Here is a 27,636-nt window from a genome sequence, read left to right on the forward strand (position 1 = left end):
ATGGGGCTTAGCGCCATCTGTGTGAGGAGGGAACACTTCCGGCGGAAGAAAAAATAATTTGACGTCATATCCGTCAAAAACTGCAGTAACGTCATTTTGTTGTCATAGGCGCGAAATTTGCTTTCGGAGGCCTGCCATTAGAGCTGTATGTTCAAATGCCCCGCCATTCGACTTCATGGGCGTTCCGAGTTTCCAGCGCGAAAAGCGATGCCGGAAAAGATCAGCCGTACGGGTGTCGAAATCGCATCGCTGCACAGAACATACTTTCTTAGGAGGCCGACGAACACTTTGGGCGTAGATTGCGTAGAGTGCTCGTCCTTTCGTCGGACGCCAAGCCCGTCGGCCAGCGCTGTTGCACGAAAACAACTAAAGTAAACAAGTATCTGACGGTCGCAACTCACTACTTTTGACTGCACAGGTTAAGAAACAATAAAACTACCCGCGTCACCTAATTCAGACAAACGTCGACATGCAACACATGTGAGGGGGCGTATTGTAACAGGTGAACTTTACGAGCGCGCCTTTCCACGCACCCCAACAGTTGCACAGCATTGCAAGTGATAGCGGCGTCAACGCCCGCCGCTATCGATGGGCGCTCTCACGGTGGGCCCTCAAAAAAGGTATTTATGGATAATGATCTAGTAAAATACAGTTGTATCTTTTCTCGCCATGCATATATAAAATGAATTAGGAATTTTATTTTCGTTGAATGAATCTAACTGCGTCTCGCTTTAATTTAAAAACGCTTTTTTCTTTCCCAGTGTTTATCCCCCCCCCCCCCCCCAAACATTGTGGTGCTTCAATCGCTGCTCCCATAACCACCCTTGCTGATGTCGGTGACAATGGGTTCTGAACCGCTTTTCGCCCGAAGCGTCGCGACCTATGTGGATCGACCTTGCATACTATACGTGACGCGCCTTCGTGTTAACAGCCATGAGCAATGCGCTTGCTGGGTGCCCATTGCGTGTTTCAAGAATGGCGAAAGAATTAGCAAACGTTTTCACGCAAAATGAGTGCCTAACTCTTCCTTTTACGCATTAATCAAGTAGCCATATTTGACTAGAACAACTCACCATAGTAATAAGAATCATCATAAAGGATGCGCTGTGCAGTTTCTTGCTAACACGCATTTATAATATTGACATAAAATACCAATACCAAGATTTGTCTTCCTTGTAAAATGCTATGTATCTCATAGCTAAGCAATAAGAGAATGTTAAGTGTTTTGCGGAGCATCATAGACAACTTCGTGTGTTTCTTTTTACGCAAAGTTTATGGACACACACTGCGCATATGCGCATTGCAAAACCAGTATAGACCCTTTCAATGCTACATAGCTTGCAATATCCACGCCTCAAATTTTCACAACTCGCGGTTTTGAAGAAGAAACTGTCGTTCAGGCATGACAGTAAAAAGAAGTTGGCATATCCTTCAATAAGTACGGCTCGAGCCACCAATACTCCAAGCATGCACGAAGGGAATGAGCGTGCGCAGCAGCCGAGCGAGCGCCGTCCTGGCCGTGACGTCACTCGTAGAGGGCGCCACTGCAACTTCTCGCCGCTAATAACCGGCACAGCCAACGTAACCAGCTGCTTCAGAGGCGCCCCGACGGGCCCGTTCACGCGTTGATCGCGCCGACTGGGCTGACCCACAATGCATTTCGCGCGAAGAAATAAAGGCGCCCACGCCGCTTGGACGACGGTCGCAGACAGCCGTTCAAAGCGGAGTACGCGCTTGGGATCATTCTCCGCAAGCTCCGAAGATAACAGCCGACGGCTCGCGCGTCGGAGTACGGACCCTCTTCGCGGAGCAGTTTATTTTATAGAAACGAGATGGCGCTCACGGCGGCGCGCCATTAAAGTCCCTATATAAGAAAAGTAGAGTTTACTAGACAATGGTCATATTCGAGTACACTCTAAAGAAAAGTACTGCCGTCTACTCTTTCCTCCGCCGCCTCCTCTCCTAAAGCGCTTGCTTTTTTCTTTACTTTTTGCTTGCGAAAGCCAAGTCGACGGTGGCGCACCTAGAAAGTCCACGTTGAAGCTTTCAGGCGGGGCGCCCGCCGCCGCCAGCGACTGCGGCTGCGCAGAGGACTTTCAACATGGCTCTGAGGCGGAAAAAAAGAAAATATAAAGTGAAAAGCGCGCGCTATCATCGTCCAATCGGAGATACAGGATAGAGTGAAGCGGCGTTTATCAAAGGATGGCGGTACTTTTCTTATATAGGGACTTTACGCGCCATACCTCTCCTCAGCGGCCGCGCACGAATACGAAACCATTACCGCTTCTACCTTGCTTCTGTGCGAGCAGCTGTCGGAAATGCAACTGAGTTTTCGCTAACACACTGTGCTCCAATCATGCTAGATTGAATCATGTCGATTGAAGACGTGTGCAGTAGTTGGCTGCAAAAATACTGATTGGCATGTTAAGGAATAGAATGAATCTGTGTGGCCAAGTTCGAAGACTGCTGCTGCAACTGTCCGAACGTGTTACCGGCCCTTCGTGATGTACGGCTTTCCACCAGCCTTGTATCGCTAACCTTCAAAGAAAGGGCTTCATCCCAGTAACGTCGGCAACAGTGAGTACCGCTCGTTAAACAATGACAAAGGGAGTAGCGCCGCTTCTTGTCATAGTACGTTTCGCGCACAGTTTCTGCACACATCTACCCCGACTGGCACGGAAACTTACGCCCACTCTTTCACCAACGTGTTAAGAATAAGTGAATGGATGCACAGTTGAATATATTCGCACTATATACGCACAACAAATGACGGACTACACCGATGGCGCACGAATGGTCGAAGCTGAATGTTTCATGACGGTCCAAAGAGTAAGCGAGTTACTAGCTGTTATATATATTTGGTACAAGGTATTACAGTGGTCAACAAGTCAACAGGTAAACTGATCAACAAGAAGAAAGTAAGGGATCTTCAAAATTATTCGAAAAATAATTGGATATTCGAAAAAAAAATTGAGGAAGCCGTAAAATATGGACGCAGCATGAAATCAGTAAGAAGAAAACTAGGCATAGCACAAGGCAAGATGTATGCACTGAAAGATAAGCATGGTAATATCATCAGCAATTTCGATGACATAGTAAAAGCAGCAGAAGAATTCTATACTGACCTGTACAGTAGCCAAAACAGCCAAGCTACTTTCATTCGAAATAGTGATGAACCGGATGCAGAACCTCCTTCTATAACTAGCGATTAAGTTACAAGGGCCTTGAAATACATGACCAGGGGAAAAGCGCCTGGAGAAGATGGAATAACAGTAGATTTAATCAAAGCTAGAGGAGATATCATGCTTGAAAAGCTTGCGGCCCTTTATACGCAATGCCTCACAACTTCAAGTGTACCAAAGAGCTGGAAGAACGCCAACATTATACTTATCCATAAGAAGGGAGACGTTCAAGAATTGAAGAATTACAGACCTATTAGCTTGCTTTCAGTATTGTATAAAATATTCACCAAGATAATTTCCAATAGAATCAGGACAACACTTGACTTCAGTCAACCAAGAGAACAGGCTGGTTTCAGGAAGGGATATTCTACGATGAACCCTATCCATGCCATCAATCACGTAATCGAGAAATCTGCGGAGTACAATCAACCTCTCTATATGGCTTTCATAGATTATGAAAAGGCATTCGATTCAGTAGAGATACCAGCAGTCATAGAGGCATTGCGTATTCAAGGAGTAGAGGAGGCATACGTGAATATCTTAGCAAATATCTACAAGGATTCCACAGCTACCTTGGTTCTCCACAAGAAAAGTAGAAAGATACCTCTCAAGAAAGGGGTCAGGCAAGGAGACACAATCTCTCCAATGCTATTCACTGCATGCTTAGAAGAAGTATTCAAGCTCTTAGACTGGGAAGGATTAGGAGTGAGGATCGACGGCGAATATCTCAGCAACCTTCGGTTTGCAGATGACATTGTCCTATTGAGCAACAATGGAGAGGAATTACAACAAATGATTGAGGACCTTCATCGAGAAAGTGCAAGAATTGGGTTGAAGATGAATATGCAGAAGACAAAGATAATGTTAAATAGCCTGGCAAGGGAACAAGAATTCAGGATCGCCAGTCAGCCTCTAGAGTCTGTAAAGGAATATGTTTATCTGGGTCAATTACTCACCGGGGACCCTGATCATGAGAAAGAAATTTACAGAAGAATAAAATTGGGTTGGAGTGCATACGACAGGCTTTGCCAAATCCTGACTGGGAGCTTACCACTGTCGTTGAAAAGAAAAGTGTACAATCATTGCATACTACCGGTGCTAACATATGGGGCAGAAACTTGGAGGTTAACAAAGAAGCTCGAGAACAAGTTAAGGACCGCACAAAGAGCGATGGAACGAAAAATCGTAGGAGTAACGTTAAGAGACAGGAAGAGAGCGGTGTGGATGAGAGAACAAACGGGGGTAGACGATATTCTAGTTGACATTAAGCGGAAGAAATGGAGCTGGGCAGGCCATGTAATGCGTAGGATGGATAACCGGTGGACCATTAGGGTTACAGAATGGATACTAAGAGAAGGGAAGCGCAGTCGAGGACGGCAGAAAGTCAGGTGGGATGATGAGGTTAGGAAATTCGCAGGCGCAAGTTGGAATACGCTAGCGCAAGACAGGGGTAATTGGAGATCGCAGGGAGAGGCCTTCGCCCTGCAGTGGACATAAATATAGGCTGATGATGATGATGATGATTACAGTGTACAAAACAGCTACGTTTCAAGCCTTGTGCGCAGCAAGAACATATCTATCGGAACTGAGCACACCCGCGAACGATTAGGCAGAAAATAATCAGATAGTGGCCGCACCAAGGAACTTCACTGAGTCTGAAACTAACAAGCCACTGCTTCTAAATATTTTCCGAATAAAAAACAAAGAGCAAAACAAACTAATACTGACTGAATTCATGAGCGGAATGTTTGGATAGCTTAGAATACATATTTAGCCCCGCCTTTAGAACAAGCACCCCCCGCAGGGGCGTCTGCCTAAGCAGGCGTTTGGTGTGTTGCGACACCACGTACCCGAGCACATGAGGGTTGGCCCCTCCCGCGTGTAGCCGTGCGCGGCTTAGCCGTGTCCGGGGAAAAGAGGATCCTGGAGGTTGAGCCGTAGCCGGGTGTTTGGACCTTTAAGGCCCCTCGGCGGAGGCAACACACCCCTTTGGCCTCTGCTTCACGTAGACGGCACCCCCGGACTGACCCGCCCGGGGGAAACCGGTAGTCGTCTTTTCCTATCTCTCTCTACCATCATCTTCGTCTTTCCCTTCCACTTTTAATCTGTCCTGTCCTCTCATCTTTTCCATTCACTTCGACTTTTCCTGGCGGCAAGGGTTAACCTGGTGTGGCTGTCCTACCTTGGGTATACCATATTGGGTTATAGCAACGGCATACTGCTGGCGATGTGCAGACTTGTCTCTATGTTCTACCACGTCCCCTTGTTGGGCTCCGCGGTGGGTGGCAGACGCTGTTGCCGAACAAGTAGTTTCTTTCCATGGGATCCCCGAACCCTTTCTCAACTGATCGTGCCTCGAAAAGGGTACGCACCGATGCAACATCACTATTCTTGCCCAAAAACAACGAACGTTTCCCGAAATTCCACGTCCTCCACTGCGAACAATCATCTACAAAAGCTAGAGCAATTTCCCCATTTCTTGTGGCCAAGTGCCTAAAAGAGACCATTGGAGCTGGGTATAAGGCAACAAAGATGGCAACCGGAGATTTGCTACTCGAACTAAAAGACAAGGAACAATACAACAAACTCGCACACCTCGTAGCCTTTGGTAACATCCCTGTTTCTGTAAGCGCACATCGAACAATGAACACAGTAAAAGGTGTAGTATCAGACGAAGACCTAATGACATTGAATGAAGAAGAACTCCTGGATGGATGGAAGGACCAAGGGGTAATCCATGTGCAGCGCATCAAAATCAGACGGAATGACAACGAAATCCCAACAAAGCATTTAATACTCACTTTCAGTTCAACTACTTTACCCGAGACTCTGGAAACCGGCTACGTAAAACTTCATGTTCGACCATACATTCCGAACCCGCGACGTTGCTTCAAATGTCAAAGATTTGGTCACGCATCCCAGAGCTGCCGAGGGCAGCTTATGTGCGCAAAGTGCGGCACAACTGGTCACTCTTCTGACGATTGCAATAATGACGAGGTACATTGTGCGAACTGCGACGGCAGTCACCCGGCATACTCCAGAGCTTGTCCAGCCTGGAAGAAAGAAAAAGAAATAATTACTGTAAAAGTGAAGTAGAATATCACATTTCGCGAAGCACGTCAACGTATCTCCTCGTTGTTCTTGCTTAAAACATCTTTCGCCGAAGTGGTGCAACGGGGGGCGGCACCACAACGGCCTCTGGCGGTAGCCCGGACCACGTCTAGCGTGCCGAGGCTAACGCCACCCGCCCCTAAGGTGGGAGCAGCCAACGCTGCCCTGCCATCTCTCACAGTGTCCACACCAGTGGCCTGTACAAGCTCCGGCAGCAGCCAGGGCACCGCAGAGGCCACAAGGGTCCTGTCGACCTCCGGCCCGGTGGGGGCAAAGGCTTCATCGCTCGAGATGAAGTCTACGCGACGCACACATCGCTCTCTGGAGCGGGTGTCCAGTGCCTCGCAAGAGGCTATGGACACTAGTCCAAGCCAAACGGCGCTAGTAGCGTCGAAGGAGCGGCGAGGTTCTCTTGACCGCTCCAAAAAAGACAAAACACCAATTACAGGGCCTAGCAAAGGCTCTGTAAAGTAAGTCACCCTTCTCCCTTTTGAGACACAGCACCTTTTATTTTCCTCCAACATGAACACAAAATGCAGTGGAATGTTAGGGGACTAATCCACAACCTCGACGACATCCAAGAACTTATCAATAAATTTAATCCAAAGGTGCTGTGTGTTCAAGAAACACACCTAAACACCAGAAACACCAACTTCCTACGTCAGAATATTATTTTCCGAAGAGATCGCGAGGACTCGGCCGCATCTTCTGGTGGTGTGGCCATCATACTCGACAGAAGTGTAGCCTGTCAGCAACTTCCACTCAATACGGCACTTGAGGCGGTAGCCGTTCGTGCTGTACTTCTGGGTAAGCTCATAACCGTTTGCTCGCTCTACATACCCCCACATTATCCTTTACACAAGCATGAATTTCAGTCATTTATAGATGAATTACCAGAACCTTACCTCGTTCTTGGCGATTTCAATGCACACAGCAGCTTGTGGGGCGACACGCGTATCGATGCGCGAGGACGCCTAATCGAACAATTTCTTTTCTCCTCTGGTGCGTGTCTCCTGAATAAGAAGGAACCCACCTACTACAATCTCGCAAACAAAACGTTTTCTTCCATTGATCTCAGTGTAGCTTCCCCGTCTATATTTGCTGAGCTTAAATGGGAAGTTATAAAAAATCCTTACGGGATTGACCACTTCCCGATACTGCTGAGATCACCACTACAAAACGAACCACCACAGGCACCTCGCTGGAAGTTGGATACAGCAGATTGGGAGAAATTCCAAAGTCTGACAAGTAGTATCTCGTGGTCTGACATATCTTCGCTGGGAATTGATGCTGCTGTCGAGTATCTTACATCTCTTATAATTGATGCCGCCTCTGAATGTATACCTAAAATAAGTGGTGCGACCTGCAAACGCCGTGTCCCATGGTGGAACGACGAATGTCGGAACGCACGTAGGAAACAGAACAAAGCGTGGGGCTTGCTACGGGACTCCCCAACTGCGGAGAATCTTGTCAATTTTAAGAAGATAAAATCGCAGGGCAGAAGAACGCGTCGACAGGCCAGGAGAGAGAGTTGGGAGAAGTTTTTATCAGGCATCAACTCGTATACAGATGAGGGCAGAGTCTGGAAGAAAGTTAATAAGATAAAAGGGCTACAAACTTATTCACTCCCGTTGGTAAACACACAAGGCGACAGTCTGGAAGAACAAGCTAACTGCCTGGGAGCACATTTTGAACATGTGTCCAGCTCATCCCATTATTCGCCAACATTTAAAAGACACAAGGCTACCATAGAAAAACAGAAAATAGAAAGAAAATGCACCGGAGACGAGGCATACAACCGGCCATTTTGCATCGCTGAGCTCTATGCGTCCCTTAGTTGTTGCAACAAGTCTGCCCCAGGCTCTGACCGCATAGTTTATCAAATGCTAAAACACCTTCCCCAAGAAACAAAGAAAACTCTCCTCTGGCTTTACAAGGCTATATGGTCCTCCGGCAAGATCCCCTCTGCCTGGAAAGAGGCCATTGTCATTCCTATACTGAAGCAGGGCAAGGACCCTTCGTCTGCTTCAAGTTACCGGCCTATAGCACTAACAAGCTGTCTCTGCAAACTGTTCGAAAAAATGATAAACCGCAGACTAATACACTTCCTCGAATCAAACAAATTGCTTGACCCGTACCAATGCGGGTTTCGAGAGGGTCGATCCACCGCCGACCATCTAATACGTATTGAGACGCAAATTCGTGAAGCTTTTGTCCATAAACAGTTCTTTCTGTCTGTATTCCTTGATATGGAAAAAGCCTACGATACCACGTGGCGGTTTGGAATACTTAGAGACCTCTCACACGTTGGTATACGTGGTAACATGTTAAATGTCATAGAAAGTTATTTATCTAATCGCACATTCCGTGTTCGTGTGGGAAATGCTGTATCAAGACCATTTGTGCAGGGAACTGGAATGCCACAGGGCGGGGTGCTGAGTTGCACTCTCTTCATCGTAAAAATGAGTTCTTTGCGTCTGTACATCCCAAGAAACATGTTTTACTCTGCATACGTCGATGATGTACAGATAGGTTTCGCCTCGTGCAATCTTGCAGTCTGTGAGCGGCAGATTCAGCTTGGTCTGAACAAGGTGTCTAAGTGGGCAGACGAGAATGGATTTAGCCTTAACCCACAAAAAACCACCTGCGTCCTGTTCTCCAGGAAGAGGGGTCTGCACCCCGATCCTGACATTGAGTTGCAGGGACAACTTGTGGCCGTAAAAACAGAACATAAATTTTTAGGTGTGATTCTAGATACGAAACTTACATTTGTGGCACACATACAGTATATAAGAAACAAGTGCATGAAAACAATGAATATTCTAAAAGTGTTGTCACGCACCGTTTGGGGTAGTGACACAAAGTGTCTTTTAAATCTGTATAAGAGCCTCATACGCACACGACTAGATTACGGCGCCATAGTGTACCATTCCGCTACGCCAAGCGCCCTAAGGATGCTGGATCCTGTACACCATCTCGGCATCCGCCTAGCCACTGGTGCCTTCAGGACAAGTCCTGTGTCAAGCTTGTACGTAGAAGCGGACGTGTGGTCGCTTGACATGCAACGTTCATACTTAAGCCTTGCCTATTTCCTGAAAGTAAATTCGAACTCGGAACATCCGTCCTTCTCAATCATAAATGATATGACCAGTGCCACACTGTTTAATAACCGGCCGACAGTAAGAGAACCCTTTTCACTACGTATAAGAAAAATTAGTGCAGAAATGGATATCCCACTACTTGAAAATAATTTGATGGCCCCAGCAAATCCAGTGCCACCGTGGCAGTTACAACTCATAGAGTGTGATACTTCGTTTGTAGAGGTCACAAAAGACGCTCCAGAGGCACATATCCAGATGCATTTTCTAGAAATCCAGTCCAAGTACTCGTCCTGCACTCAGTTTTACACTGACGCTTCCAAGTCACATGCAGGGGTTTCTTATGCAGTAGTCGGCCCATCGTTCTCCGAGTCCGATGTACTGCACCCGGAAACAAGCATTTTTACGGCTGAAGCCTATGCACTTTTATCAGCCGTGAAGAATATAGGCAAGTCAAAACTCAAACGATCAATAATATTTACAGACTCCCTAAGCGTTGTAAAAGCTATCATGACTCTACACAGACACAAAAACCCCGTACTCATTGAACTGTATTCTGCTCTGTGCAAAGCATATATGGCTAACCAGCATATTATTTTGTGCTGGGTGCCTGGCCATAGAGGCATCGAGGGCAATGTTCTGGCTGATCAAATGGCCTCATCAACTACATCGCGAGCCGTTAACCCTACAGCTTCTATCCCTGCCGCAGACCTCAAGCCCTACTTAAGAAATAACCTTCGAAGCCACTGGCAGCGCTTGTGGGATGCCGAAACGAACAATAAGCTCCATTTAGTTAAGCCACAGATAGGTCCCTGGCATCCCGTAACGAAAATACGAAGAACTAATGTCCTATTCTCTCGTTTGAGAATAGGACATACATACGGCACCCACAATTTTCTTTTAACTGGAAATGACCCACCAACCTATGGTAGATGTGGAGAGAGGCTTACCGTGCTCCACGCCCTCGTGGAGTGCAGGGAAGCCGAAATAGAGAGAAAAAGGCACTTTCCTCTAGCGTACCGGTACTGTCTCCCTCTCCATCCCGCTATGTTTCTGGGTGACAAACCCCTCTTTAACACCAAAGCTGCCCTGGGTTTTCTTAGCGATGTTACATTGCATGTTATTTGCCCAATAGTTTCATAGCGCATCCTCTCTCCAGAGGATGCCGCTGCGATAGTAGTTTTGTATAGCACGCGTCTCCAGGCCCTTGCATTTCAAAGGGCCTGTCAAGGCAGTAGTGCTTTTTGAAAGACTTATCAGTGATAAATTCTCATTTATCATCATTATCTTGCAATTTGTTCTTTCGTTTCATAGTGCACCTCATTAGCCATTGCCATAATTTTATTACATATATATTTTACGCATTTTACAGCGATTGTTTTTAGGCCCTTTTACAGCCACGACACATCTACCTTTCGCAATTCATTGCTCCATTGTGAACTTATTAACACAGGCCTGGCGCTCTTTGGCTATACCTGGCCCTTGCGCCATTAAACAACATACATCATCATTAGAACAAGCACCATATACGCTGCTTGCACCGTTTGGATATAGCTAAATCAGCTGTGATCAAAGCTTCGTGTCGTCCACCTAGTCACCGTCTACGATATTTCCGAAAACAGAGGTTTTCTAAGCCGCGCCGGCGTCATACACTTCCATTGTAAACAAGGAGGCAACGGAGGCAGTTGAGGCAAGCAATGAACGCGTCACCACGTGATCAAACATGGCAGCGCACACGGTATCGCCGCGAAAAGGGTCAATAAAGAAGATGCGTTTCGGCTGGCGCAGAGCAACTGGCGAAGCTTGACTGGCCGCAAACGACGCTGGCCCGCGCGCCGATAACGTCGGACTATAAACGGGCCTTCACAGTTTCGGACAGTTTGTTGAGAGTTGCCTCTTGTGTGCGGCGCTCCCTTGCCAGCCTTTATCTGTCGCTAGCACTTGAAGCATGTGCGCGCTCCACAATCACGCGCTTTTGTAGCGTTAGCTACACTGGCCTAGCCAAGCCCGTTTCGCGCGGCACATCAAGAGCCGCGTTGCGCATGCGCAAAAATCAGTGATGTCACACGGCTTGCGCACCGGAGCCACCGGAGCCGGCACCTCTCGCGCACTCCGCCGCCGCCGGTCTGCGCATTCCAGAGGAGTGACGTCGTAGCCGTGGTAGACGCACTGGCGCCGGCGTGCGCTCGCTGTGCAGTCGCCGTCTGACACTGCGCTGGAGCCGCTGCGCTTCTGACTGGCGTTTGCCAGTGTGGTATAGCCATGGAGTAGGAGAGCGCAAATGCTGCTCAACAGCGCAGAAGAACGGAGAAGCTTGACTCATCGGATCCCGAAGTAGTTGCCTGGCAATTAGCGGTTGAGCGTAGGAGACAACCAGGAAAGCTAAGAATAATCAGCTGAACCTTTGCTAACGCTACGTATATCCTGGCATAGCCGAGCTAAGCCACTGCAACTTATTTTAATCCACCCGTGAGCCGTATAAACTTACAAAAGACGAAGAATTTCTTCTTTTTCAAATGCGAACCTTGCTTTCTGGGGAACACTTTAGTTGTTCGTTGTAGCGTCGTTCTATTTTGCGGTGTCAATGAATGGTGTGCGTTCCATGAAACTTTTTTCATGTCTTAAACATTTCAGCTTCTTTTGTTTATTTACTTAGTTGAGTCGTGACACATTTAGGTCGTCCTCAGTGTCCTTGTACTGATACATGAATATTTCAATGACGTTACATTGTAAAGAGCTCTGGTTTCACAAATGGATTCAACAAAATTTCTCCCTGCAGATCGCCAAGAAAATTGACGCAGCACGTGTGGGCCTTCAGTGCCCAGACATCCCGTGTACTCTGCGAAAACTCTGCAATAAACACCACGGAAGGATCGTAAGTTACGTGTTCATTGTGCAACCTGGATTTCTTTTTTTCTCATGGAGGGTAAAAATTCGACTGAGCATGATAATGGTAGTGGTAATCATGGCCCAAATTCACAAAAAAAAAACTCCCACGCTAGCGTTTTTCATAAGAACGAATTTTAGCCAATCCGGATGCCAGACATGTCATTAGCGAAGGTTAGCCAGCCAATCGCAAAGCGAACTTACGAAAGAAAAGCTTTGTGAATCTGGCCCCGCAATACCAATAACGGAACTGGACAACTTCAGAGGCCGCATTTATAAGGTGTATTTTTCTTCGATTCCATTCAATTCATGTCAGCTATCGCAGCGAGTGAAAACACTTAGATAACGAAGCTTTCACGTCATGCTAGCCAGAAGGGTGTCCAATTTAACCTAAAGCCGGAGCTGAACTGTTGTTTTTCAGCTGAACCGTAACAAACGATGGATTGATAGATGGGTGTTTTGAGCGTCTTCCTTAAAGTGGGGCTGTGGGTTGCGCTACAAAGCTCTTTTTCTTATTTGCCGAATATTCGTCTTACCTGTCTCATTTTCTTACAGCCAAAATTTGCCAAGATCAAACATTCTAAACTGACACTGCAACTACAGTACCTATCCAGCATTGCTCAAATGAGCAATGTAAAGATTTGTGTTCGTACGCCTGCGTTCTGTGGTGACCCGACTATTGTATCGCCAAACCTCCAAGGGCATTTTACGAATTTCTGTTGCGGTCATGTATAGTTTCCTCCTGTTATCCCCGAACCCATATTTTTTACGCCATCTAGGAACCTAACCCGAACCAAAACTTGGTTTAGAGGAACCGTTCCTAACCGGTTCAAACAAAGGTACAGCCCACGGTAGTTGCCGCTGAAATTCTACCAGAGCACACGATGTGTGTTGCATCAATTCGTCACTGCGCGTGATGTGTTGCCTCGGGAAAAGTCATGTACAGTCGAGTGTAAAATATTAGTGACCACGGGAGGGGCGACTAAAGTCCCTATATAAGAAAAGTACGGCCATCCTTCGATCAACGCCGCTTCTGTCTCTCCTGTATCTCCGATTGGACGACGATAGCCCGCGCGCTTTCACTTCTATATATATATTTTTTTTTCCGCCTCAGAGCCATGTTGAAAGTCCTCTGCGCAGCCGCTGTCTCCGGCTGCGGCGGCGGCGCGCGCCCGGCTTGAAAGCTTCAACGTGGACTTTCTAGGTGCGCCACCGTCGACTTGCTTTCGCAAGCAAAAAGTAAAGAAAAAACAAGTGCTTTAGGAGAAGAGACGGCGGAGGAACGAGTAGATTCCAGTACTTTTCTTATATAGGGACTTTAGACCAAACTGCATGGCTGCGCCTTCTGACGGCTGCGCGCCAAAGTTCGAGAGCGCCTACTGCACACGCGCGTTCTTTCTTACCTACCAGTCTGCTCGTTCACTCTCTTCAACCGCGCGCGCACCGGAACGCTTGAGAGAGCCAAGGGGTCACTTATGCAGTCGCCGTCGAATCACCCGAGTGATGATATCGTCATATCGTGACGAAAACACTGCATTTACGCTGGCAGCGCTCGGAGAGCGCCACTCTCTGCGCCTTGCTTCTTGACGCTCCGCGGCGTGAAAAACATGCTTTGCGTCACTTTTTATGAAATCGAGTTTTGTGATAAGGTCAGAAAGCAGCGATGTCTTTAGCGCTCCACTTCCAGAAACTTAAGCATGATGCCATTATTTGTGGTACTCAGTCCAAATATCATGTGCCCAGACACATGCGTGAAACTACCGAATGTCGAGCAGTTGGAGAGAAGAACCAGGGAAGAGAACAGGGAATATTCGCAGGTGTTATTTAATTATTACTTACATATACCTGCGTCATCTTGAAGGCATTATCGAAAGGGGGGGGGGTGCAGTTAGATAAAGATATGGTAAATCATTCACAGAAATAAACAATAAATACACAATGCGAAGCAACATCAATGTGGAACATACGAGTTAACATTTTCAAGCGTAATAGAAAATTTAAACAAAGTTAATACAGTAATGCATTGTCACAAACACAGGCGCGAAAAAAATCGTGATTATCAGACACTGAACCACATTCTGCGGGCAACAAATTCTAGTCTTTCACCGTATGTGGAAAAAATGATTCAGCAAAACGGTTCGTATTCCAGCTGTATTCACGCACCTTCTTTACGTGGTGCGTGAATTTTCTGTTTCGGAGTAAAAAAAGCCATGACGGATATGCAAGGTGGTGGACAGCCAGGGGCGTAGCCGGGGGGGGGGGGGGGGGGGCGTTGCGGGGGCTTCAACCCCTCCCTTAATTTTTTGCGCAACCCCCTCCCCCCACTCGCCCAACCTTTTTTCTCGTCACTCCACGCTGACGTGATTCAAGAAACCGGTGCTACTATCACAATTTCATGCATGGGCGCTTCCGTTTGGGTTGGTACTTTATAGTGAATCATGTCTGCATACTGAAAAACGTGTCTTGGTGTTTGTCAAGGCTTTGGCACTCTGTGAGGTTTTTAGCGAGAATGCGGTGGCCGCATTATGAAGCAACAAATGCGCAAGAAATGAATCAACAAATTCGCGGCCGTATTTTAAATGGGGGCGAAAATGCTCGAGGCCCCTTTACTTAGATTTAGGTGCACGTTAAAGACCCATGTGGTGTTGCGTCTCGAATCGGCAGGGCGCATTCTTTCGTTGTTTCCATCGAGGCAGCCCCCCTTCATTAGCGTGGCCCAGATGGCGACACTGCCCGACACCGACGGTGACGGGCAAATAAAAGCCCCAAATCGGCAGTGCGCATCCTTTGGGTGCTTCCCCAATGCCACCCCCTTCATCAGCGGCCGCCCACCTGGCGACCTGGCCCGAGACCGGCTGTAACGCGATGACAAAGACGCTCACTTAAAGGCAACCACAACCGCCACCCTTCGCGGAAGCGGGCACGAACACGAAGGTCACTTTCCCGACCCTGGCAAGATGACCGTCACGGAGAGCAAGAAACCAAGTCGACTAATTTCCTGGAAGGAGTGTGAACTCCCTGTTCTAGATGGCCTCGTCCTTGCTTCGGAGGTTGGACATCAGAGGCGAGTTCTGTGAACAATACGACTCCTCTCAGTGGCCGCACCAATGTCATCAGACTCCCTAGTCGGGTCACCTAGGGAAGCCGACTGCTTTATAAGCAGACACCTTGGGTGCAGTGGTGTGTCCTGACATGTTCTTATGTGTGCTCAGACATGTAGTGAACAGAGACTTTCAAAGTGCTCAGCCACGGAGTGGGCTTCCATATTTGGAGCCACTGTAAATATGTAGAATAAACCCTTTTTTTTTCTCTCGCTCTTACTCCCCAACTTACTCATCCCTTTGGCTGAACGATCACCGGCCCAAACGCTAGCCCGAGTCCCAACAGTCGTCTAAAAACTACGGCGTCTCTCATAATCATATCGTGGTTTTTGGACGTTAAACCCCAACAATAAACAATTAAGAACTGTGTTTTTACGACTGTTCAAAAAATCGCAATCACGGAACAATTTCACTTAAATTTCTTGCTTGATTTTCAGCAGGTGCCTGTGGTTCATGCTACACATTCAGCTGAAGCCGTCTAAGTTGCCGGTAGATAACTTCAATTTCACGGTGGATGTTTATAAAGGCGATGGCAACCACTCGTTGATTTGTTGTTGAAGCTCTCACGTACGTCTTTAGGTGTCTCAGCGATGAAAAAGAGCGGTCCGCTTCAGCTGTGCTCACAAGCAGAGTTGCCAGAATCTTTAAAAGACGGTGCACGTTTGGAAAGAACACCTCTGGGCAATTGGCAACCGCTTGCATTGCAGACATATTGGGCGTTTCTCGCTTCTCGCTCTTCCATTTCGCAGCCCATACTTCCAACTCTCCTTGCGGTTCCGAAGCTGAGATTACGTTTGAGTGCAAAGCTGCAAACTCCTCGGCAATGGGAAGAGTGGTAGCTTGGGTTATATTCTATGGCAGAAGGGAAGAAAGCATCTTCAATGTGTTCCGATGCCTTCTCAACCGCTCATTCAACTGGCTTATTAGGTAGTCCAGAAAAAACAGAAACACCGAAAGCCTAAAGTGCTCATCAACGCTAGCCACTGTTAAAACGATCGAGACCGGTGACTGCTTTGAACATGAACGGTTTATTGAAGAAGTGAATTAGTGCTCGCTCAAGCCACGGAGCCGTTCTCTTGCTCTTCGTCTACGAGTATCTTGATGATGATATTTTACAAGATCTCGTCCGCCCAACATGCATCAAGATAGTCTTTGGCGGGCTATTTGAATCACTCTTCAAGAGGGTAGATGTTGTTCATAGAACTTCTGAGAAACCCTTTGTTGCCTGTCCGAAGTAGGCAAACTCTTGTTACTCCGTCGCGTCCAGGGTAACTTTTTTTCAATTCGGCCCATTTTCCAAAAAGTTATTGGACCCCGGTCTTCTATTAAAACCACATCCCCTAGTGACAATGGTTTCGCTTGTCGTGCCTTGGCTTGACAGTAGCTCCTATTTCTTTGAGATATTCGTGGTGCCATCTTTTCCACCAACCTTTCACTAGTTTCCATCTACTTCGCCATGCTTCTTCAACGTCTCCGTTGTATGGACTTGTTTGTCCGGCTTGAAACTGGTGGCGACCGCCTATGATGTCTACAGGTGTCAGTGGCATAGGCTCATTAGGTTCACCATACACGTAAGTTAACGGTCGATTGTTGAGCGCTCCTTCAACTTTTGCAACAATTGTGCGTAGCTCCTCCACTGAAGTTGTTTTTCCTGAGATTATTTTTCGCATCGATGTCTTCAGGCTATGTATGAGGCGTTCGTAGAATCCTCCCCACCATGGGGCACACTCGGCTATTGTTTTTCATTGTATTTGGCGTATACTGCAGTAATCCTTCATCCGTTCGTGCCCAACAGCGTAAAGCATTCCGTTGATTTCCTTCTCAGCATTTGTAAAGGTTCTGGCGTTGTCCGAGTAGCTTATAACAGGTATACCACGTCGTGCGGTGAATCGCCGGAAAGCTTGTAAAAAACCGCAATGTTCGATTCCTGGTCACGGCAACATTGTTAAAACAATCGATACCGGTGACGGCTTCGAACATGAACGGTTTATTGAAGAAGTGAAGTAGCGCGCGCTCGAGCCAAGGAGCCGTTCTCTTGCTCTTCGTCTTCGAGTATCTTGATGATATTTTACTGCCACTGGCACGTTATGGCGATAAAGCTGCCTACCTGTGACCCGCGGTATTCTCATTTCAACATACAGAGACGTCGAATATATCATTAAAGCCAGACTCCCCCATCTGGAGCAACGCAGGCTCAACGTTGTGGACATACATCAAGGCGGCGGCCAGGTCCAGTGAGCTAGACTGAATCAATCTCGAAAGCTGAATCGTTAACGAGAGTACGTTGGCGGCGCTGTGTACACTGACAATGAAAGAGGAAGTCAAAACACAAGTGAGCAATTGGTGTGCTTTTGCGCATGCGTCACCGGGAGCTCCATCCTGAAGAGTTTCAAGGGCTGAAACAATTGGATTTAAAAGCTCCATGAACGCTTGCACAGCCTTGTGACGCTCTGCCCAACGTGTTTCGCATACCGAATGAAGCCGTTGCTTATGTATTCCTGAGTATACTTTTTGAAAGGGGGATTTATTGAAGCTCGTCCCGGGGATCGCAAGTGGATTTTTATGCACAGTCCTAGCTTTTGGCATCAGCAGCTCGAGCTCGGGTCTCGCGCCGAAGCGATGGCAGTGCCCACGGCGTCTACATGCATATTCCCCACTACAATTGCCCCCGCTGCAAAGGTGAGCCACCTTGGTGACCTAAGGTGATGACACGACAAGGGGTCGTGGCACGGCTTCAGGCGAATGATGTGAACCGTCTCGCGGCCACGGCAGCGCTTGTCCGAAGATGTTCTCACCGGTTCGACCACATAGTTCACAGGCGAGGTACATTCGACGATTCGGTACGGACCCTGATATTTTGGAGCAAGCTTTGGGCTAAGGCCTGGAGATTGGAACGACAGCCGAAGCCAGACGTGAGAATCCACGGCGAAGGAATGTGTTCGCTGATCGTGGTCGCGGTGATCTTTTTGGATGCCTAGGGTGTATCCGATGTGAATGAGTGAGCCAGTTGACGGCACGCTTCCGCATGTCGAGCAACTTCTGAAAGCGGGGTGAATTCAGAGGCGTCCGGGTGATACGGAAGTACGGTGTCAAGGGTGGATGATGGTTCACGTTCATAAAGAAGAAAAAATGCTGAGAAACCTGTGGTAGCCTGAGTGGCAGTATTGTACGCGTAAGTCACAAAGAGAGGACGTCGTCCCAATTGGAATGATCCTACGCAACGTACATTGTGAGCATGTCACCAAAAGTGCGGTTGAACTGGTCCCTTAGACCGCTAGTCTGTGGGTGATGCGCCGTAGTGGTGCGGTGAATAGTGCGGCACGCTGCCAGTAGCTCATTAATAACGTCCGACAGCAGCCGAAGCAAGTGCGGCAGTTTCGGCGTATCTCGTTAGATGGTCTACTGCAACAATTATCCAATGATTTCCGTTAGCAGTGCATGGAAGGGGCCCATAAAGGTCGATCCCGACTCGGTCAAAAGGACGTGCAGGACACGGTAAAGGTTGCAGTGGGCCTGTCGTATGAGAAGTTGTCTTGCATCGCTGACAGGCTGCACATGACCGAATGTATTTGCGCACATAAGAATACATGCCTCGCCAGTAGTACCGCTGGCGGAGCCGCTCGTACGTTTTCAGGACGCCAGCATGCGCTTGTTGTGGGTCGGCGTGGAAATACGTGCATATGTCGGAACGCAAATGGCGAGGGATGACGAGCAGCCATTTGCGACCGTCTGGCTGATAGTTTCGGCGGAACAAGGTGGCGTTCCGCAGCACAAAATGGGTAGCTTGGCGACTAAGGTCTCGAGGGCATGTAGCCGTTGAAGAAGTAGTCAGAATGCCAATGAGAGACGCAATCCACGGATCCTTTCTCTGTTCAGAAGGCATCTCAGAAACAGTAAGCGCAGCAACTGGGCACTCCCTGGAAGCGGGTGGCGTGTCGTCGGATCGCATGGGTGACCGGGAGAGGGCATCCGCGTCAGAATGTTGACGCCCCGAGCGATAGATGACACGAATGTCAAATTCCTGGAGTTGAAGAGCCCAACGTCCAAGCCGCCCCGACGGGTCTATCAGTGACGCAAGCCAGCACAGTGCGTGGTGGTCTGTCACAACGGCGAAGAGATGGCCATAGAAGTAAGGGCGAAATTTGCTTAAAGCCCAAACTATAGCCAAGCACTCTTTTTTTGTAAAAGAATAATTGGTTTCTGCCTTTGTGAGGGCACGACTCGCCGTAGGCAACCACATATTCCGGGAAGCCAGGCTTGCATTGTGCAAGGACGGCTCCAAGACCAACGCTGCTGGCATCCGTGTGAACTTCGGTCGGAGCACTCGGGTCTTAGTGACGGGGAATGGGCGGTGAGGTAAGTAGACGACGCAGAGTGATGAAGGCTTGTTCACATGCCGGAGTCCAATCATGAAGGTCACCAGGTCGAGCCAAGAGCTTCGCCAGGGGTGCGACGATGGAGGCAAAATTGCGCACAAAGCGACGAAAATAAGAGCAGAGACGGACAAAACTTCGGAGCTCTTTCACTGTAGTCGGCCGCGGAAATTCTGCGACAGCAAGAAGCTTGTCAGGATCGGGACGAACGCCGTCTTTGGAAACGACGTGACCAAGTATGGTCAGCTGGCGGGCTGCGAAGCGGCACCTTTGCAAGTTAAGTTGAAGGCCATCGGTAGCAAGGCAAGAACTTCGCATAGACTAGTGAAGTGAGTGGTGAAATCAGGGGAGAAAACTACCACGTCGTCTAAGTAGCGCAAACACGTCTTCCATTTGAGGTCTGGAAAAAGATTGTCCATCATTCTTTCGAATGTCGCGGGCGCATTGCAGAGGCCGAATGGCATCACCGTAAATTCATACGGGCCGTCAGGCGTAATGACAGCTATCTTCGAGCGGTCGGACTCATCCATCAGTACTTGCCAATAGCCCGATCGCAAGTCCAAAGAAGACAAAAAAATTCACCCCGCAGGGGCGTCTGCGCAAGCAGGCGTTTGGTGAGTTGCGCCACCACGTACCCGAGCACACGAGGGTTGGACCCTCCCGCGTCTAACGTGCGCGGCGTCGCCGTGTCCGGGGAAAAGAAGATCCTGGGGGTTGAGCCGAAGCCGGGTGTATGGACCTTCATGGCCCCTCGGCGGAGGCAACACACCTCTTTGGCCTCCGCTTCACGTAGACGGCACCCTCGGACTGACCCACCCGGGAGAAATCTATAGTTGCCTTTTCCTGTCCTTCTCTTCGATCTTCGTCTTTCCCTCTCACTATCTCCCTTTCCTGTCCTCTACTTATTTCTGTATCACTTCCGATTTTCCAGGCAGCTAGGGTTAACCTTGTGTGACATAACCTAGGTTATTCATATTGGGTTATAGTGGGCATGTACCGCTGGCGTGATCAGAACTGAATATTTCATGTCCTCTCGCGTCCCCTAGTTGGGCTCCGTGGTGGGTGGCTGGCATGCCTGCCGAATACTGTGGCATCAATATGGCTAGCAATTTTCCTGCACTCCCTGATCGCTCCCTTAAGAGGGGGCGCACCGATGAAACTTTCAAGTTCTTTTTACAACAGAAAGAAACATTTCCCAGGTATCACGTCATACATAGTGAGCATGTAACAAAGACTGTCCGAATGATATCCCCTTTCATTGTATCAAAATGCTTGACAGACACCATCCCGCAGGGGCGTCTGCGTCAGCAGGCGTTTAGTGTGTTGCGACACCTCGGACCCGAGCACACGAGGGTCGGACCCTCCCGCGTCTCACCGTGCGCGGCTTAGCCGTGTCCGGGGAAAAGGCGACCCTGGAGGTTGAGCCGAAGCCGGGTGTTTGGACCTTTATGGCCCCCTGGCGGAGGCAACAACCTCTTTGGCCTCGGCTTCACGTAGACGGCACCCCCGGACTGACCCACCCGGGGGAAATCGGTACTTGCCTTTTCCTGTCTCTCCCCCTCCAACCTTCCTCTTTTCTCTCTCACTTTCCATCTCTCCTGTCTTCTCATCACTTCGTTTTACTTCCAATTTTCCAGGCAGCAAGGGTTAACCTGATGTAGTTTATCCATCCTTGGGTCTATTATATTAGGTTATAGTGGCTATGTACAGCTGGCGTCTGCATCTCCTTCAGGTCTTGTAGCGTCCCCTTGCTGGGCTCGGTGGTGGGTGGCTGGCATAGCTACCGAAATCATTGTTACCTTATGGCTTTATCGTCATTCCCCCGACTCCCTGATCGCTCTCACAAACGAGGGCGCACCGAAGATATTTTTCAATTCAATGGCAGCAAATTGCAAAACTTCCCAAGATTTCATGTTATACATTCCGATAAACCTGAAAAGACGGTGAGAATGATCTCACCCTTTCTCGTTTCGAAAAGTCTGACCGAAGCTCTTGGAGCAGGCTACAAAGCGTCGAAATTGGCTAGCGGGGACCTCCTTTTGGAACTCCGCGATGTGAAACAGCACGAAAAGCTTCCTAATCTAGTGTCATTTGGGGAGATCGCAGTGACAATATCCCCACACCAAACTATGAACACCAGCCGTGGTGTTGTCTCCGACGATGACCTCATGGAACTGACAGAAGCTGAACTGTTGGAAGGATGGAGCGAGCAAAACGTGATCACTGTTAAACGAATCATGCTAAGACGGGACGGCAAAGAGATCAAAACCAAGCATATAGTACTTACTTTTGACTCAAGCATCCTGCCCGAGACAATCGAGGCAGGCTATGTAAAGCTACGGGTTAGACCCTATGTACCAAACCCTCTTCGTTGTTTCAAGTGCCAGCGTTTCGGCCACAGTTCCCAGAACTGCCGAGGCCGACAGACATGTGCTAAATGTAGTTCCGGTGACCATGCCTCTGAAACATGTGAAAACACTCTACACTGTGTCAATTGTGATGGCGAGCATGCCGCATACTCGCGGTCATGCCCGTCTTGGAAGAAAGAAAAAGAAATAGTCACCATCAAAGTAAAGGAAAACATAACTTTCAAAGAGGCTCGCAGGCGGGTGTCATACCTGCCTAAAGTCAGTTTTGCCGAGGTGGCGCGTCAGGGGCAGCGCCACAGCGGCACCCGGCGGCTGTCCGGTCCACACAGAGTGAGCCGGCGGTGACGCCAACCGCCCCGTCGGCGGCTGCGGCTAGCGCTGCGCCGCCACCTCAGAACAAGGGACCATCAACCTCCGGGCTGGTGGCCTCCAGGGCCTCGTCCCTCGAGACGAGGCTTTCACGTCAAACGAACCGCTCGCAAGAGCGCGTGTCTAGCGCCCCGCAAGAGGCAATGGACACAACCGGCCACACGGCGCCACCAGCGCCTAAGGAGCGGCGAGATTCTCTCGACCGCTCCAGAAAAGAAAGATCTCGTGTCACGGCGCCTGCAAAGGGCCCCGCGAGCTAATCTTCATCTCTTAAACACACAGCACAAACACACTTGTCAATATGGAGACACAAATACTACAGTGGAATGTCAGAGGACTTCTTCACAACCTGGACGATATTACAGAACTCCTACACAAACACAATCCAAAGTTGCTGTGTGTTCAAGAGACGCATCTGAAGCCCACAAATACAAACTTTCTTCGTCAATACACCATCTACCGCAAAGACCGTGACGTGGCGAACGCCTCGTCTGGCGGTGTAGCAATAGTTGCCGACAAGTCTGTAGCTTGTCAATATGTCGCCCTTCAGACGCCCCTAGAGGCAGTGTCAGTTCGGGCAATTCTTTTCAGTAAGTTGGTAACCGTATGCACCATCTATATACCCCCGAATCATTATCTCGAGAAAACAGATTTTCATAACCTCATTGATCAGCTTCCCGAACCCTACATACTCGTGGGAGATTTTAACGCTCATAACACGATGTGGGGAGACTCACGATGCGATACGAGAGGTAGATTCATAGAAAACTTCCTCGTGAACTCCGGTGAATGCCTCTTCAATAAAAAGGAGCCAACCTATTATAACCTTCATCACAATTCATACTCATCAATAGACTTGGCGATTCGTTCTGCTTCCATTTTTCCCGGCTTGGAATGGAGTGTAATCAAAAACCCATTCGGAAGTGACCACTTTCCAGTCACACTAAACTTAGTAGGCCAAAATAACTCCCTTCCGCATGTCCCTAGGTGGAAACTAGCCTCCGCCGATTGGAAACTTTTTAAAGAATCGACATTTATATCACGAGATTTTATCAGCGAATTTAGCATAGACGACGCAGTGGCATATTTTACCGCTTTTATCATCGACGCAGCAAACAAGTTCATTCCACAATCAAGCGGTAGCTCATCCAAAAGACGAGTGCCGTGGTGGAATGATGAGTGCAAGGAGGCGCGGAAAAAACAAAATAAAGCGTGGGGCATACTACGTCGATCCCCAACTGAAGAAAATTTGATAATATTTAAACACACTAAATCACAAGGAAGGCGAACGCGACGACAAGCTAAGAGGGCAAGCTGGGAGAGGTTCCTATCCGGTATTAATTCATTCACACAGGAGGCAAAAGTATGGAATGGGCTCAGGAGGCTTAAGGGACCACAAATTAATCCATTGCTCCTGGTGGATAAGGAAGGAAATAAGTTGGAAGACCAGGCTGACGCTCTTGGTGAACACTTCGAACGCGTGTCTAGTTCCACCCACTATTTGGAGAGCTTCTTGAAATATAAAGCAATAGAAGAACGTAAGCCTCTGAACCGGAAATGTAGCCCAAATGAACCTTATAACCGTCATTTTGGTATTGCCGAACTTAAAGCCGCCTTGTCAGCTTGTCAGAGCTCTGCACCGGGTCCGGATAGAATCATGTACGATATGATCAAGCACTTGCACTGCGACACGCAAATCACACTACTCGCACTTTTCAATACCATCTGGGTGCTGGGTATCGTCCATCTAAATGGAAAGAAGCTATTGTCATCCCAGTTTTGAAGCACGGTAATGATACTTCATTGCTGACCAGCTACCGGCCTATAGCGCTTACGAGCTGCCTTTGCAAACTTTTCGAGAAAATGATCAATCGCCGTCTTGTACATTTCTTAGAGTCGAACAAAATTCTTGACCCATTTCAATGTGGCTTTAGGGAAGGCCGATCTACAACCGATCACCTCGTGCGCATCGAAGCAAACATCCGTGATGCATTTGTACACAAGCAGTATTTCTTGTCTTTATTTCTTGATATGGCAAAGGCGTACGATACGACATGGCGGTACGGTATCTTACGTGACCTTTCGCACATGGGCATTCGAGGGAATATGCTTAGCACTATAGCTAACCTGTCTAACCGTACTTTTCGAGTCAGAGTTGGTAACGTATTGTCGCGCCCATTTATTCAAGAAACTGGTGTGCCACAAGGGGGCGTGCTTAGTTGCACCCTCTTCATTGTGAAAATTAATTCCCTTCACAAAGTCATTCCATCATCTATGTTTTATTCAATATATGTCGATGATGTGCAGATTGGATTTCAATCTTGTAACCTTGAAATATGCGAGCGTCAGGTTCAGCTCGGACTGAACAAAGTGTCAAAATGGGCAAATGAAAATGGTTTTAGGCTAAACCCTCTCAAAATCTCCTGTATACTTCTCTCTGGAAACAGAAGCCTAATACAAGATCCAGATATTATGCTGCATGGACAACACATACCAATCAACACTGAACACAAATTTTTGGGCATTATACTCGACAGAAAACTAACATTCATTCCTCATATCAAGTATCTCAAAGCTAAGTGCCTGAAAACAATGAACATACCGAAAATACGGTCACACACAACATGGGGTAGCGACAGAAAATGCCTCATGAACATCCACAGGAGCCTTGTACGATCGCGGTTAGACTACAGCGCAGTAGTGTATAACTCTGCTACCCCCAGTGCTCTGAGGATGCTGGACCCTGTGCATCATCTTGGTATCCGCCTCGCCACCAGTGCCTTCAGGACAAGCCCTATTCAAAGCCTCTATGTTGAATCGAACGAATGGTCCCTTGATCTACAACGATCATATTCTACTTTTAATTACTTTCTGAAAGTACACACTCATAAAGACCATCCTTGTTATCCTACCATCAACGATATGACCTCTGCAACACTTTTCCATAACAAGCCTGCAGCAAGAGAGCCACTCTCATTCCGTGTGATGAGGATGAGCGAAGATATGGACGTTCCGTTTCTTGAAAATCGCCTAATGGCTCCTGCTAAGCCGTTACCTCCGTGGTTGTGGCAGATCATTGACTGTGACACGTCATTTCTTCAGGTAACAAAACACGCTCCAGAGGCCCACATTCGTATGTATTTTCGAGAGTTACAATTTAAGTACTGGTGCCCAGAATATTACACAGATGCGTCTAAATCGCATGCCGGCGTGTCTTATGCAGCCGTCGGCCCATCATATTCGGAGTCAGATGTTCTTCACCATCATACAAGCATCTTTACAGCAGAGGCATATGCACTATGGTGCGCTGCGAAACACATCAAGCAGTTAAAACTACATAAGGCAGTCATATATAAAGACTCGTTAAGCGTCGTTAAAACATTGATGTCATGCTGCAAACACAAAAATCCAGTAATTGCAGAACTTTTCTCACTCCTATGTACTACTTATGCCTCTGGCCAACATGTAACGGTATGCTGGGTGCCCGGACACAGAGGTATTGAAGGTAACGTGCTAGCAGACCGAATGGCAACTTCCTTAGATACAAAATCTTGCAACCGGACCATAGCTGTTCCAGTTATAGACCTAAAGCCATATTTGCGGAAAAAACTGAGAACGTACTGGCAACATAAGTGGGACGCTGAAATCCTTAATGAGCTCCACGTGATTAAGCCACATTTAGGGTACTGGCCAACACTGACCAACTCGAGACGAAGTGATGTCCTATTCTGTCGTCTCAGAATAGGGCACACTTATGGTACACATAGTTTTTTGTTGACTGGCGGTGAACCTCCAATGTGTAGTAGATGTAGGAACACCCTCAGTGTTCAGCATGTCTTCCTGGAATGTCGCGAAGCACAAGCCGAGAGAGAAAAACACTTCCCTTTAGCATATAGACAGTGTATACCACTGCACCTGACACTGTTTCTAGGCAGAGAACCGCTTTTCGACATGAAATCTGTTTTTGCATTCTTTAGTGACGTCCATACGCTCAACGTATTCTGCCCAAGAAATTCGTAGCAAGGCCTCCTGCGAGAGGCCGCTGTTGCGATGTCAACCCTTGTTTATAGCACATGCCTCCAGTCCTTTGTATTCAAGGTACCTGGTGAGGCTGTTGTGCTACTCGTTGTCAAGCATCACCTTTTTCATTTTTAAATACATGTTATCGCAACCTTGTTGCACATTTCATACTCATAGCATACGCCACTTCAGTCACTATCATTATTTTACTACCTATATGTTTTACGCCATTTACAGCGACAGTTTTTAGGCCCCTTTACAGCCATGTCACATCTACCATTAGAAACTCATTGCGTGCGTCATAGCAGCTCATCGATTACATTACCACTTGTCATGGCGCTATTTGGCCATACCTGGCCCTTGCGCCATAAAACACCACACATCATCATCACCGACACCATAGGCCCTGGCTATAAAATAACAAATATGGCAAGCGGCGACCTCCTGCTGGAGGTGCGTGACAAGCTGCAACACACCAAATTGACAAACCTTGCTGCATTCGGGGACATTCCCATTTCTGTGAGTCCACATAGGTCCATGAATACTGTCCGTGGTGTCGTTTCGGAAATCGACCTGCTTGAACTAACTGAAACTGAACTGCTTGAGAAGTGGAAATATGAAAACGTAGTAAATGTACAAAGGATCAAACTAAGACGTGACGACAAGGAAATCCCAACTAATCACTTGATTATCACTTTTGGAACCAGCAACCAGCCTGAATACATCGAAACTGGATACTGTAAAGTTCGCGTACGACCGTACATTCCAAATCCGCGCCGATGCTTCAAGTGTCAGCGGTTTGGGCATGGATCTCAAAGCTGCCGTGGGGGCTCCACCTGTGCAAAATGTGCCTCAAATGACCACACCTCTGACGTCTGCACTTCTGGTACACACTGTGTTAACTGTGATGGAGACCACCCGGCTTATTCGCGATCTTGTCCATCATGGAAAAAAGAAAAGGAAGTAATCGAACTCAAGGTCAAATTGAATATCTCTTTCCAAGAAGCACGAAGACGTTTTTTCACGACTCACAACCCATCGAAACCATCCTACGTTGATGTGACGCGGCGGGGGGCAGCGTCACTTTCTTCGGCGGCCGCCCGAGTCGCACCTAGTGTGCCGGCATT

The 27,636-nt window shown here is 48.0% G+C and overlaps 1 protein-coding gene across 1 annotated transcript in view; it reads left to right on the forward strand.

Annotated features, from left to right (window-relative positions):
• LOC125946016 (uncharacterized) overlaps nucleotides 1-27,636 on the forward strand; it is a 62,597-nt gene that overhangs the window by 14,175 nt on the left and 20,786 nt on the right. Inside the window, exon 3 of the mRNA XM_049668493.1 lies at nucleotides 12,171-12,266. Within this exon, the coding sequence (XP_049524450.1) occupies nucleotides 12,171-12,266 (96 nt within the window). The remainder of the gene's footprint in view (nucleotides 1-12,170; nucleotides 12,267-27,636) is intronic.

The sequence above is a fragment of the Dermacentor silvarum genome, chromosome 5 (assembly GCF_013339745.2).
Source record: "Dermacentor silvarum isolate Dsil-2018 chromosome 5, BIME_Dsil_1.4, whole genome shotgun sequence".
NCBI classification, from domain to species: domain Eukaryota; kingdom Metazoa; phylum Arthropoda; class Arachnida; order Ixodida; family Ixodidae; genus Dermacentor; species Dermacentor silvarum.